A 14,991-nucleotide genomic window follows, 5' to 3' on the forward strand; every position below is an offset into this window, starting at 1 on the left:
AAAAGGCAAGCCATACTTGCAAAGACAACTCCTATCCAGAATGTATAGAGAACCAGTATAGGTCATGAAGAAAAAGGCAGACAGTCCTACTCAACCACTTCAAAAAAAACAAAAGGGCAAAAGGAACAGATTCTTCAAAAATGAGATATCAAAACGCTAATAAATACGATAGCCATCAGGGAACCCTAAAATAAAACCATGAGATACCATCACGTCCACCAGAACGGCTCAAATTAAAGGACAAAAAGACAAAGGATAAACAATTACAAGTGTAAGAAGCAACTGCAACTCTCACACATTGGAGTTTATTTGGGAAAGCTGACATTACCTATTAAAGCTGGACATATGCATACCCTACGGATCAGCAATTCCATTCCTAGGAACTACCCAATCAAAACATACATATGCACACACTAGAAGACAAATACAAGAACACTCCTAGAAGCATTATTCATAATAATGCCCAAAAGAAAATAACTCAATGGCCATCAACAGTAGGTGGATAAATACTATACAATCTAGAAAACAAGCAAAGCTAATCTATGGTGTTAAAAGTAACGGCAGGGAGTAGGCTGGGAAATGGTTTGAGGGGAGCTTCTGTGGGGCAGGTAATGGTCTCTTTTTGAATTGGGCATGTTCACTGTGTAAATCCGTTAAACTATATACTCATGATATATGTACTTTTCTTTATGCATGTTATACCACAATTTTTAAAAGCTTATTATGAATGTTCTAGTGATTTTTGGCACAGACTTATCAGAGGTGGAAACTTGTTGTGTCAAATAGGGGATTTTTTCCTGGCTATAGTGGTAGAAATCCAAATTCAACTGGCCCAAGAGAAAAAGTGTGGTTTAAATATCTAAATATGATCCACTAGAGCCAAAGTTTCAAAAGCAATCATCAGGTCTTTGTCCCTCTCACCTTTCATTTCTGCTTTCTTTTGTGTGGGCTTTATACTGTCAGGCAGTCAGGCACTCATTTTCCCATGTAACTCTGGAATTACTTCATCTTCACAGTCCAGAATTCTAGTGGAAAACATCACTTTAAGTTATGACAAGTCTCCGAACTGGCCTAGCTTGAGTCACATACCTTCCTGGAGCTATTCAACCCCCTCTGAACCACTGGACTAAGAGCAGTGAAGGGTACTTTCCCAAGGGAAAATCAAGGCACTGTTCCCAGAAAAAGGGGAGTAAATGCCAAAGGGGCAAAAACATTTGTATATCTGGGGAAGGAGACAGAAGAAACCCTTAATTTGCAGTTTTCTCCCTGAGTTATGTCAAACTTGGTTAATAAAAGTAATATATAACAGAGCTACCATATGATCCTTCAATCCCACTCCTGGGTATATAACTGGAAAAAACAAAAACTCTAATTGAAAAAGATACATGCATCCCAATGTTCATAACACTATTTACAACAGCCCAGACATGCAAACAACTCAAGTGCCCACCAACAGATTGGTTTAAGAAGATGTGGTATATATATATACAACAGAATACTACTCAGCCATAAAAAAAGAATATTGCCATTTACAGCAACATGGGTGGACCAAGAGAACAATACGCTTAGTGAAGTCAGACAAATACTATATCACTTATATGTAGACTCTAAAAAATAATTCAAATGAATCTATATACAAAACAGAAACAGACTTACAGACCTAGAAAACAAGTTTATGGCTTCCAAATGGGAGAGGGAAGACAGGAGGGACAAATTAGGCGTACAGGATTAACAGATACAAACTACTATACATAAAATAGATAAGCAACAAGGCTTTACTATATAGCAGGGAATTATATTGTTTCTTCTAATAACCTATAATAGAATATAACCTAAAAAAAAAAAAAACCCAAAACCGAATCACTATGCTATACACCTGAAACATAATAATGTAAATCAACTACATTTAATTTTTTTTTTAATATATAACTTTTCCTATCTAAACCATCCATGCTGCTTTAAGTCTCTGAATTACTGGGAGAGGGAAATTAACAGTTTATCAGATCTGTCCACCTCTAATCTTTTTCCTAGACTTTATCTTACATACTATATAGTCAAATGAAATCTTCCTAATATATGGCTCTAGTATGACAACCCTAAGAAAGGAATCCAATTCTTTATGAAAGTTGAAGATTTTTAGCCTGTCACTCATGGTCTTCCATGATCTCACCCTCACTTTTTCAGTTACATTATACTACACCCCTCTGTGTACACTAAGTCAGTGCTTTTGAAGCGTTTGTCATTGTCACTGGTATATTTTAAAGTACTACGGTGTAACGGATATTTAATGTGTCAGTCAAGAGATACAGGCATTTAGCTTTCTTGTTACTTTTCTTTCTGGTTTAAAAAGCATAATAAAATGATTTACGAATGCTAAATCTGATCTTTTATATATTTTTTGAAAGTCAATATTCTTACTAAACTAAAATAAGACAATGCAGTAACTATTCATAATGAAGTATGAGAGATATCATTCATTCTTTTCCCATGAATAAATTATTTACAGTATATAACTTCAAATGTAAGTTTCAAAGCCTTAGTACAGAAATTTTAGTTTTATTTTGATACATAAATAGAAACTCTAATAAGTTGTACTATATGTATTTTTTAGAGCATATTAAACAAGACATGTTCATAAATAGGCCACCCAGATCTTTAGCTAATTTCATTTAGACTATCTCCATCTTTTCACCCTTAGCTAAAACTGATTTATACACATAACTGATTTACTAACTTGCCAGGGCTTCAGAATTAAAGTGATTTTTGATTACAAAAAGAGGAATTATGGCATGACATGAGTGACATTACTTTTAAAATAAAATATTAACATCAATTAAATGTACAAACATCACTATTTTTATTTTCATTTAAGCCAAGTATGTTGTGAGCTAAAAAGCTTAGGCAAGACGTGATCTATATTTTACACTTTAATACAAATTTTAGAACATAAAGTAAAACAATATTCTCCGTTCAAATCCATTATTTTTATCTGAAACACAATATTTACAAAACAAACACCTCCTGCAACAAAAGCAACATCAGAAGAGTTATTTATTTTTTAATGGTTGTACTGGAGCCAATTTTCCTCATTAAGTACCTACAGGGATTCAGCACTCTCTTTAGGTTGCTTGAATACAACCAAGAATGTGGCATTGATGAGTAAATACTATAGTCAAGATAAAACGACTAATTTCTGACTTAAATCTAAACCAAAAATGAATTTTGAAAATATATTTTAAAATACCCTCCCAACCACTGTTAACACACTCCTTTATGTGTTCACACAGCATGTTCCAGGAATTATAATTTTCTGTGCTTCCACAGGTCTTCCTTTTGGGGTAGTCATCAATCATCTTCTTTCTCAATATATGTCTTTGCATTAACCCGTGCCATTTGCCGGGCCAAGTATCTGTCTCTTGCTGACATCACAGTTTCTTCGTTGCTCCGCTTTGCAAACTTGTTCACTGTCTCGTGTGGCCTCTCTTGTTCTTTGCCCGTCTCTTGACATTCCTCTGTGATTCTGTGTTTTGCCCCCAGTGATGTTTCAGAACTAGAGGGTTTCTCTGGGTTTCTTTCTTTGTCCTTTTCCATGTTTCTCATTTTACTGGCTCTTTCCTGGTTAAGAAGCCTATCCTTTGCCCTAGAATTTGGGCTGCTTTCCTCTCTGTCTTGATTTCTCTCTGAAGATTGAACACTTACTTCTTGTTTTTCTCTATCTCTGTATTTATCACTGTTTTCATATCTTTCTTTCCTTGCTTTCATATGCTCTTCCTTTTCTTTGCTTTTCTCTTCCTTCTCTCCTCCTTTCTCACTGTGTCGGTTATAATCACTTCGTTGTCTGTCTCTTTCTTGTTCTCTTGAGGGATATTTCTCCCTGTCTTTTCCCCTCTTCCATTCCCTATCATTTCTTTCTCTCTGGTCTCTTCCCCTCAGTCTATCTTCTTGTTCATGCCTCTTCCAGTGTGAATCTCTGTAACTGGCCTCTCTGTGCCTATGGGAATCCTTCTTTTCTTTTCTGTAATCACGGTCAGTGTAATAGCTGTCCTGCTCCCTGGATTGTCTCTCTTGGTACTGATCTTCCCTTTTCTCGTGTCCTCTTGACTTGGAACTTTTTGTGTGGTATTTGGTACCATTCTCTCTTTCTTCACTAGATGACCTTGAGTGGGTATGATTCCTGTGATGCTTGGAGTCATTTTTTAAGGTTTCTGTGCCTTTTTCCCTTCTGCAGTTCACTTTATTATTTTCTTCTGTTTCACCATCCTCACTGCTCTTAGCATCAAAGTCACTGTCTGCATCTGGGTTTTCCTCTACTTTCACAACAGTTTGGTGAATGCAGTTCTCATGAGGTATTCTGTTTTCTGAACTTACTTCATTGGAATATTCCTTTGATTTCTCTTCTTTTATCCCAGACCTTAAGAAAAAGAATGTAACACAAATTGCCACATTATTAATTATAATAAATAAATGAAGTGTTCATATAATTTTCATCAGTACTTAGGTCAATACACCTACACTATATACACTTTCTGATTATCCCAAATTCAAAAAGGTGCTGATGTCTATTTACCTTGTAAACATCTGCAAACTAGTATTTTCTAACCATTCAGAATTATTTTCAATATTGGTAGATAAGTAAAAATCAGCCCTTCTGTATGGACCACTAGAACCTTCAGGCTGTGCAAGGTCTTCATTTTTGCCAAGCACAGACAAAGAAAAATTGGGAAGAGATACATTCTGAATATAAGTACCAGTTTACAACATGAGGTTCAAGTTGTGGCTCTTTGTTGGATTTTTATTCCTCTTTCTTTTAAAAAATATTTTAAAATAGTCCTGGAAAAAAGATGAAAATAAATTTTTTCACAGCAAAATGGTGACAAAATCTAATTCTAAATTATCACTAAATAATCCCTCTCACGAGTGAAAAGGCACCAGCATCCTGCTATACCCCTAGGCATCTATTACAACAAAACGGAAATATATGAATTCATCCAGCTATTATGAGCAGTTTACATCACATACATTTTCCCAGCTGATAAGCATGGTTAACTTATTTATATTACTCACACATTTATTCTCATTAATCAGTCACTCATCACACAAACAAAGCAACAACTATGGTTTTCTAGGAGTTGTTGGCAAAAGTGTCTTGGCTAAAAGACTCACTAATAGTTACGAATTCTATTACTAGACTCTGGGAAGTGCAACTACTAAATGACATTATGGAGTTTCACAGCTGGCCTCACAACTATTCCAGATGAAACTAATTTTTCATTCAAAAATTTCAGTCTTCAAATATGCTTTCTTAGACTCATAATTCTCATCAAGTTTACAATCAGAACCTAGCAGCTGGGGTGTAATCCCATCTCTTCATTCTTAATTCCATTCCCCTGCAGCTCCTCTTTCCCTAGCAACACAGACTCAGACCCTCTTATCTGAATATTTCTATTGCAAAAAATGGCTTCCTTAGATACAAGTCTAGGACAAGTTTTACCTTCAGCTATATACTTACACCATAATCATTTCACCATCCCTATAATATTTTATAATTGTACTTAAAAATCCTCTAATCCTTACTTTCTAGACCAATACTAATAGAAATGTCTACAGAAATGGGGAATTCCCTGACAGTCCAGTGGTTAGGACTCTGAACATTCACTGCCAGGGCCCAGGTTCAATCCCTGGTTGGGGAACTAAGATCCCACAAGCTGTGCAGCATGGCCAGAAAAAAGAAATGTCTACAGAAATGGTAATGTCCATATGTGTGCTGTCTAATATGGTATCCACTAACCAATAGAGTACTTGAAACGTGACTGTTGTGACCAAAATTTTAGATTTAATATAATTTAAACTTAAACAGCTACATGTAACCAGTGGCTACATATTGGATAATGCATTTCTAAACCCTTGAGTATGTGAATCTTATGTTTTATGGAGGCTGGGCCCTATTTATGAAAAAATATACTTCTCTTTTTATATACTATCTGAACATACGTGTAGAATTACTGTAAAATAAAAGTCTTGAACTAAAGGTTTTTTTAATTAAAAAATTGTAAATCCCTAGTTATTCATTCAATTAGGTCAGGTTTGGCTAACAACACAATATGCAATACTGCAATCTTCTATTTCCAGAGAGTTAAAATGATCCCATAATCACAAATCATGAACAGTATCTTTCTTCTAAATATTCCATATGACACATCTCACCTGGCTTCACGAAAGCTGCATGTAGGTACTTCCTCTTCACCAACTGCTTGATTTAATAGGTGCCTATAAAATCCACTGAGATCTCTCTGCTTGGTTACATCCAAACGTGCTAAGAGAATGAAAGCAAAAGTGAGAAGAATATATTCAATAAGGAAAAACTCAGTTCAGTTTTACAGGCATAGAGTATATAACAGTGTATAAACTGGTCTCTAGATCTATACAGCCTGCAGGCCAAATTTGGTCTGCTGCCTGTTTTTGTAAATAGATTTTTATTAGAATGTAGCCCTGTTTATTTACTACCTGGTCTTGAGTGGTGCTCTAAATGAACACATAGAACGTGCTTAGACCACGTCTTAGACATCTGGTTTTCTTCCACTTAAAGTTAATAAGCACTTGCCAATTAAGCTATTTATAAGTACATATTTTACTTAGATCTTGAGAAATGACCACAAGTAGAAAGCAAAGAAGTAAAGCACTAAGATATTCTTTGGCCTCTACACATCTTTGTTCTTTCTTGAAGTAATGTTATTCTTTTTATAAATGCCCAGTTAATGCTCCTTGGGTGATGTTACTCTAGTTTTCTCATCCCAGGAAATATAACCAGGATTTAAATCTCAGCTTAAACTGCTTTTGACAAATGTTGTGCTGTTATGCCTTGTAATTGATGTTTTTACATCTGAAATCATTTTCTAAGGCTTGTGATGATCATAGTTTCAAGCAAAAAAATGAGATGTAATTGAAAAGTTTAGTAGAAGTTACTAAGAGTGCAACTGTATTTTTAGTTAAAAAATCTCCTGTTTTATACTACTACATAACATCATGTATCTTGTACCCTCCATTCATACACATAAATTATGACAACATCATAATCTAAAAGATCAGTGACAGAGCAAATAGCTAACCACAGGGCAGAATTCTCCTGTTTCTGTTTCCTTCTACCCTCTCCCTCTTCCATTTCACCTTCAAGTGCAGCAGCCCTCCTTTCTCTTTCTTCCTCTTCAGCTCTCTCTTGCAGTTTTTTCTTATAAGCAGATGTTACAAATGCCTCTTTATCATCAAATTCTCCCTTTTCCATTTCTCGTTCTCTTTGTATTTTCTTTTCCATTCTTTTTTCCTGTTCCTTTTTTCTGATCTCAACTGCTTTTAGTAAGTTTTGAATGTACTTGGGCTAGGGGAAAAAAAAATTAGATTATTTAAGAAAGAGTCAAAGGTAATTTGTTAATATTCTATTTTTTATCATGAATTCATTAATATAGAAATTAAGATAGAAATCCAAATAAATAGGTTGTCAACTTCTCAAAATTCAATATAAATTTACTAGCAAGATTGAAAATAAAATTCTTTTCAATAGAAATTTAAGCATAAAGACAAATTATTCAAAATGCCAGTTTTTAAAAATCTCAAACAGGTAATTTTCCCACTGTTTTTCTCACCCTTTTTACAAAATGGTATTGTCTTACTTCTTCAACAGATACATGAAGATGAAGGCTAATAGTTTTTCACATTAGTTGAAATACAATTATTTAAAATAGCTTTAATATAATTTTACACCACCACTTTATTTGCAGATACTATAAGATGTAAAGATCCTCAAAAGCAGTCTGTGCTTTGCGAAAGAATAAGAGTGACAGAAAATCTGAACTTATTTCCTTCCATCTCCACATCCTAGCTTTTTTTCCCAAACTAAAAATATGACCATGATATACACAGATGATTCAGTTACCAGCTAGGAAGCAATAAAAATTATAAAACACAAATAAACATGAACAGGAGAAGGAGCAATACAAAGACTTTCTCAGGAAAAATTTTCAAAAAATAATTTGCAAAAGTTTGAAAGCAAGAAAAACAAAATTCATAAAATTGTTAGATAATCTCTTATTCCTGGTAGGATACTAAATATATAGCTTCCTAGGTTCTAAATCAAATCCATACTATCTGGAACTAGGGACTCTTCACACTTTAAATACCTAAAAGCTTTTTCTCAGATCATTCTCATGTTGAAATAAGAGTAAGATGCAAAATGCAGGTCAAGGTCAAAGAAAGTTTACATTCAGCTACAAACCTTTCGGTCTTTTCCCAAAAGCAATTTTGGATTACTTTCTTCCTTTTTTTTCTGCATTTCATCATAAATACTATCATATTCATATACAGTAGAATCTTCTGCAAGGGCCTTCTGGATTTCCAGTTTGGTCTTTAAAGAAAAAATTGAACGTGTTTCAAAAATATGAGCCAACTAATAGATACCACAAAAATCTAAGTAATTTTTTTGAGACAGGATCATAAATCAGAGATATATCATAAAAATTACATCAATCACATTTTAAACTTAAAACACTTAGAACAGAGCCTGTGTTTAATAAACATTAACTATTATCATCTATTCACTTGTACATAAATAGAATTATCCACATCAAGAGGTCAAATGGACCAGGGTATGACTTAGAAACATCTAACCACAATGAGGAGCCCACGTACCACAATGAAGAGCAGTCCCCACAACTCGCTGCAACTAGAGAAAGCCCATGTGCAGCAACCAACACAGCCAATAAAATAAATTAATTAATTAAAAAAAATGTTGCTGGGACTTCCTTGGTGGCAGTGGTTAGGAGTCCACCTGCCAATGCGGGGGACACAGGTTCGAGCCCTGGTTTGAGAAGATTCTACATGTCGCAGAGCAACTAAGACTGTGTGCCACAACTACTAAGCCTGCGCTCTAGAGCCCACGTGCTGCAACTCCTCAAAGCCTGCGTGCCTAGAACCTGTGCTCCACAGCAAGAGAAACAAACACACTGAGAAGCCAGTGTACCACAACGAAGAGTAGCCCCCGCTGGCCATAACTAGAAAAAGCCTGCATGCAGCAATGAACAGACCCCACAAAGCCAATAAAAAAACAAAAACAAAAAAACGCCAAGAATGATGTCAAGAAACTTATCACCTATGTTTGCTTCCGGAAGTTTTATGGTTTCAGGTCTTACATTCAAGTCTTTAATCCATTTTGAGTTAATTTTTGTGTTTGGTGTACATTAGTGGTCCAGTTTCATTCTGTCACATGTGGCTGTCCAGCGTCCCCAACACTATGCGTCAAAGAAACTGTCCTTTCCCCATTGTATATTCTTCGCTCCTTTATCATAAACTGACTGACCATATATGTGTGAGTTTAATTCTTGGCTATTCTGTCCCATGACCTAGGTGTCTGTTTTTATGTCAATACCATATTGTTTTGATTACTATAGCTTTGCAATGCACTTTGAAATCAGGAGTGTGACATGTCTTGTTTTGTTGATCTTTTTCAAGATTGCTTTGGTCAGTCAAGATCTTTTGTGGTTCCATACAAATTTTAGGATGAACTGTTCCACTTCTGTGAAAAATGCCATTGGAATTTTGATGGGGAAGGCACTAAATCTGTACATTGCTTTGGGTAGTATGGACATTTAATCAAAATTAAGTCTTCCAATTCAAGAGCACGGAATCTTTCCATTTATTTTTGTCTTCTTCAATTTCTTTCATCAGTGTTTTGTGGTTTGCAGTGTACAGGTCTTTCACCTCCTTGACTAAATCTATTCCTAGGTATTGTATCCCTTTTGATGCAACTGTAAATGAGATTATTTTCATAACTTTTATTTCTGACAGTTCATTGACAGTATATAAAAATACAACAGATTTCTGTATATTAACTTCATACTCTGCAACTTTAATGAATTCATTTATTAATTATAACAGTTTTCTTTGGCAGAGTCTTTAGCTTTCCATATATAAAATTGTGTCATCTGCAAACATTAATAGTTTTACTTCTTCCTTTCCAATTTGAATGACTTTTATTTCTTTTCCTTGCCTAACTGCTCTGGCTAGGACTTCCAATACTATGTTGAATAAAAGCAGCAAGGGTGGGCATCCTTGTCTTGTTCCTGATCTTAAGGGAAAAGCTTTCAGTATGATGCTAGTGGTTGGCTTGTCATATATGGACTTCATTATCTTGAGGTATGCTCCATGTATACCCACTTTCTTGAGAGTTGTCATCATAAATGTGTGTTACATTTCAACAAATGCTTTTTCTGCATCTACTGAGATGATCACTGATTTTTGTCCTTCATTTTGTTAATGCAGGGTATTATACTAATTGATTTGTGGGTGTTAAACTATCCTGACATCCCTGGAATAAATATCACTTGATTACAATGTATGCTCCTTTTAACATACTGTCGAATTTTGTTTGCTAATATTTTGTTGGGGGTTTTTGCATCTATCTTTTTTTTTTTTCCTCCCTTGACTTCCCCCCCCACCCTCCCCACCCCAGTCCCCCAAGGCATCCTCCATCCTCGAGTTGGACTCCCTTTGTTATACAACAACCTCCCACCGACTATCCACTTTACAGTTGGTAGTATATATATGTCTGTGCCACTCTCTCGCTTCGACTCAGCTTCCCCTTCACCCCCCGCACCCTCCCAAACCTCGAGTTCTCCAGTCCATTCTCTGTATCTGCATCCTTATTCTTGTCAGAGTTCATCAGTACCATTTTTAGATTCCGTATATGTGAGTTAGCATACAATATTTGTCTTTCTCTTTCTGACTTACTTCACTCTGTATGACAAGACTGTAGTTCTATCCACCTCATTACATATAGCTCCATCTCATCCCTTTTGATAGCTGAGTAATATTCCATTGTATATATATGCCACATCTTCTTTATCCATTCGTTTGTTGATGGGCATTTCGGTTGCTTCCATGTCCTGGCTATTGTAAAGAGTGCTGCAATAAACATTATGGTACAGGTTTCTTTTGGGATTATGGTTTTCTTTGGGTATATGCCCAGGAGTGGGATGACTGGATCATATGGAAGTTCTATTTGTAGTTTTTTAAGGAACCTCCAAATTGTTTTCCATAGTGGCTGTACCAACTTACAGTCCCACCAACAGTGCAGGAGAGTTCCCTTTTCTCCACACCCTCTCCAACATTTGTTGTTTCCAGATTTTGTGATGATGGCCATTCTGACCAGTGTGAGGTGATACCTCATTGTGGCTTTGACTTGCATTTCTCTGATGATGAGTGATGTTGAGCATCTTTTCATGTGTTTGTTGGCCATCTGTATGTCTTCTTTGGAGAAATGTCTATTTAGGTCTTCTGCCCATTTGTGGATTGGGTTATTTGCTTTTTTGGTATTAAGCTGCATGAGCTGCTTGTATATTTTGGAGGTTAATCCTTTGTCCATTGTTTCATAGGCAATTATTTTTTCCCATTCTGAGGGTTGCCTTTTAGTCTTGTTTATGGTTTCTTTCGCTGTGCAAAAGCTTTTAAGTTTCATGAGGTCCCATTTGTTTATTCTTGATTTTCTTTCCATGATTCTAGGAGGTGGGTCAAAAAGGATCTTGCTTTGATGGATGTCATAGAGTGTTCTGCCTATGTTTTCCTCTAGGAGTTTGATAGTGTCTGGCCTTACATGTAGGTCTTCAATCCATCTGGAGTTTATTTTTGTGTATGGTGTTAGGAAGTGTTCTAATTTCATTCTTTTACATGTTGCTGTCCAATTTTCCTAGCACCACTTCTTGAAGAGGCTGTCTTTTTTCCATTGTATATTCATGCCTCCTTTGTCAAAGATAAGGTGCCCATATGTGTTTGGGCTTACTTCTGAGTTCTCTATTCTATTCCATTGATCGTCCTTTCTATTTTTGGGCCAGTACCATACTGTCTTGATCACTATGGCCTTGTGGTATAGTTTGAAGTCAGGAAGCCTGATTCCACCAACTCCATTTTTCCTTCTCAAGATTGCTTTGGCTATTCGGGGTCTTTTGCATTTCCATACAAATCATAAGATTTCTTGCTCTAGTTCTGTGAAAAATGCCATTGGTAATTTGATCGGGATTGCGCTGAATCTGTAAATTGCTTTGGGTAGTACAGTCATTTTCATGATGTTGATTCTTCCAATCCAGGAACATGGTATGTCCCTCCATCTGTTGGTGTCGTCTTTGATTTCTTTCAGCAATGTCTTAAAGTTTTCTGCATACAGATCTTTTGCCTCCTTAGGCAGGTTTATTCCTAGGTATTTTATTCTTTTGGTTGCCATGGTGAATGGGAGAGTTTCCTTAATTTCTCTTTCTGCTCTTCCGTTGTTAGTGTATAGGAATGCAAGAGATTTCTGTGCATTAATTTTGTATCCTGCTACTTTACTAAACTCCTCAATGAGTGCTAGCAGTTTTCTGGTAGAGTCTTTAGGGTTTTCTATATATAATATCATGTCATCTGCAAAGAGTGACAATTTTACTTCTTCTTTTCCAATTTGGATTCCTTTAATTTCTTTTTCTTCTCTCATTGCTGTGGCTAAAACTTCCAAAACTATGTTGAATAATAGTGGTGAGAGTGGACACCCTTGTCTTGTTCCTGTTCTTAGAGGGAATTCTTCCAGTTTTTCCCCATTGAGAACGATGTTGGCTTTTGGTTTATCATATATGCCCATTTCCTGCATCTATCTTTATCAGGGATGTCTGTAATTTTCTTGTGGGGTCCTCGACTGGTTTTGGTATCAGAATAACACTAGTCACATAAAATGAGTTTAGAAGAGTTCCCTCCTTTTCTTCTTCTTATTTTTTTAATTATTCAGTCTCAGTAGAGACTGTGAAAAACTGCCAGTGCCGACTATATTTCAAGTCATCACGGTTGGGTATTGGGAAAAGTTTTCAATTAGCAATAATCACACCTCGGATAAACCTCATTGGCTATGATACTGCCACTGCACAAGGCCCTCCTCTTCTGTGTTTCAAAAGAGACTGGTATTAATTCTTCTTTAAATATTTGGTAAAATTCACCAGTGAAGCCTGGTCCTGGACTTTTGTTTGTTGGGAGTTGATTACTGATTCAACCTCCTCACTAGTAACTAGTCTATTCAGATTTTCTATTTCCTCATGATTCAGTCTTGGACGACTGTATGTTTCTAGGAATTTCTCCATTTCTTCTAGGTTGTCCAATTTGTTGGCATGTAATTGTTCATTGTAGTCTCTTATGATCCTTTGTACTTCTTTGGTATCAGTTGTAATTTCTTCTCTTTCATTTCTGCTTTTATTTACTTGAGCCTTCTCTCTTTTTTTTCTTAGTGAGTCTAAGTAAAGGTTTATCAATTTTATCTTTTCAAAGAACCAGCTCTTCAGTTCACTGATTTTTTCCATTGTCTTTTTAGTGCCTATTTCTGCTCTAATTTTTATTACTGCCTTCCTTCCACTAACTTTGGGCTTCATTTGTTCTTTTTCTAGTTCTTTTAGGTGTAAAGTTAGATTGTTTATTTGAAATTTTTCTTGTTTCTTGAGGAAGGCCTGTATTGCTTTAAACTCCTGTCTTAGAACTGTTTTTGCTGCATCCGATAATTTTAGTATGCTCTATTTCCATTTTTCTTTGTCTCAAGGTATTTTTTAACTTCTCCTTTGATGTCTTCATTGCCCTATTGGTTGCTCAGTAGCATGCTGTTTAATCTCCACATATTTGTGATTTTTCCAGTTTTCTTCTTGTAATTTCCAGCTTCATACCACTGTCATTGGAATGATGCTTGATATGATTTCAATCTTTTTAATTTGATTAAGACTTGTGTTGTGGCCTAGCATATGTTCTATCCTAAAGAATGGTCCATGAGCACTTGGCAAGAATGTGTACTCTTGCTTTTGAATGGAATATTCTGTATCTATTAAGTCCATCTAGTCTAATGTGTCATTTAAGGCCAATGTTTCCTTACTGATGTTCTGTCTGGATGACCTATCCATTGATATAAGTGGGGTACTAAAGTCCCCTGGTATTACTGTATTCTCCCTTTAGGTCTGTTAATATTTGCTTTATATATTTAGGTGCTCTTATGCTGGGTGCATGAAAATTTACAAATGTTATATCTTTTTGTTGGATTGATCCCTTTATCATTATGTAATGCCCATCTGTCTTTTATTAAAGTCTTTGTTTTAAAGTCTATTTTGTCTGATATAAATATAGTATCCCCACCTTTCTTCTGGTTTCCGTTTGCACGAAACATCTTTTATCATCCCTTCACTTTCAGTCTGTGTGTGTCCTGACATCTGAGGTAAGTCTCTGGTATACAATATATAGATGTCTTGTTTTTTTAATCCATTCAGCCATTCTACGTCTTTTGATTGGAGAATTTGGTCCATTTAGCTTTAAAGTAATTATTGATAGGTATGTATTACTGCCACCCTGTTAATTGTTTTCTGGCTGTTTGTAGGTCCCCTCTGGGGAAATACTTTATAATGTTCCTCCTCCTGCTTTCAGACCATCAAAATCTTATTTACAGCTTCAGGGGCAGCTCACCCCCTACCTCTTAAATGAGGCCATCTCTGAGGGCTTTTACCCCCAATGATGTCTTTCTTTTGAACTCTGATGGCACATTCTATACTGCAATATATATTCTCCTAAGAATACTCTTGATGTTATTATTTCTAATTATTTCACAAATTTTAGTCTCGTATCAACATGTAAGTTCCTGAGGTACAGAGTACACATTTTAACTTTTTAATTGGTACACTGTCTACTGCAATGTGGAACCAAAAGAGATCCTTTTTAAGTGACAGGGTGATAGTATAAATTATTCAAAGAACCGACCTGATATTTCACATGTCAACAATTAGAATGGAATGATGTACATGCTAAATTAAAAACTTCTTTTCTGGAATATTGTTTAAGATACTAAAAAATAATTATTTATTTTTTTAAACATTTCAACATTTACTTTAACCTCAGAAAAACGATTCTCCTGCTTACATGGTGAATTAGCATTGCTGCTCCCTCCCCAAAACCAACCTGGAG

At 35.6% G+C, this 14,991-nt stretch overlaps 1 protein-coding gene and 1 non-coding gene across 5 annotated transcripts in view; both read right to left on the reverse strand.

The window, feature by feature from the left end:
• Window positions 1-2,833: 2,833 nt before the first annotated feature.
• The window catches only part of NSRP1 (nuclear speckle splicing regulatory protein 1), a 67,689-nt gene continuing 55,531 nt past the window's right edge, over window positions 2,834-14,991 (reverse strand). For all 4 annotated transcript variants that reach the window (XM_057714974.1, XM_057714975.1, XM_057714972.1 and 1 more), the window contains 4 exons: window positions 8,267-8,395; window positions 7,165-7,372; window positions 6,205-6,313; window positions 2,834-4,411 (listed from right to left, as the gene is read on the reverse strand). In XM_057714974.1, coding sequence (XP_057570957.1) covers window positions 3,346-4,411; window positions 6,205-6,313; window positions 7,165-7,372; window positions 8,267-8,395 — 1,512 coding nt within the window. In that variant the 3' untranslated portion in view covers window positions 2,834-3,345. The remainder of the gene's footprint in view (window positions 4,412-6,204; window positions 6,314-7,164; window positions 7,373-8,266; window positions 8,396-14,991) is intronic.
• Window positions 12,797-12,937, reverse strand: LOC130841155 (U4 spliceosomal RNA). The gene has a single exon (XR_009050191.1). It is a non-coding gene; the product is annotated as a U4 spliceosomal RNA (small nuclear RNA).

This window comes from Hippopotamus amphibius, chromosome 17 (genome assembly GCF_030028045.1).
Source record: "Hippopotamus amphibius kiboko isolate mHipAmp2 chromosome 17, mHipAmp2.hap2, whole genome shotgun sequence".
In the NCBI taxonomy this organism is placed as follows: domain Eukaryota; kingdom Metazoa; phylum Chordata; class Mammalia; order Artiodactyla; family Hippopotamidae; genus Hippopotamus; species Hippopotamus amphibius.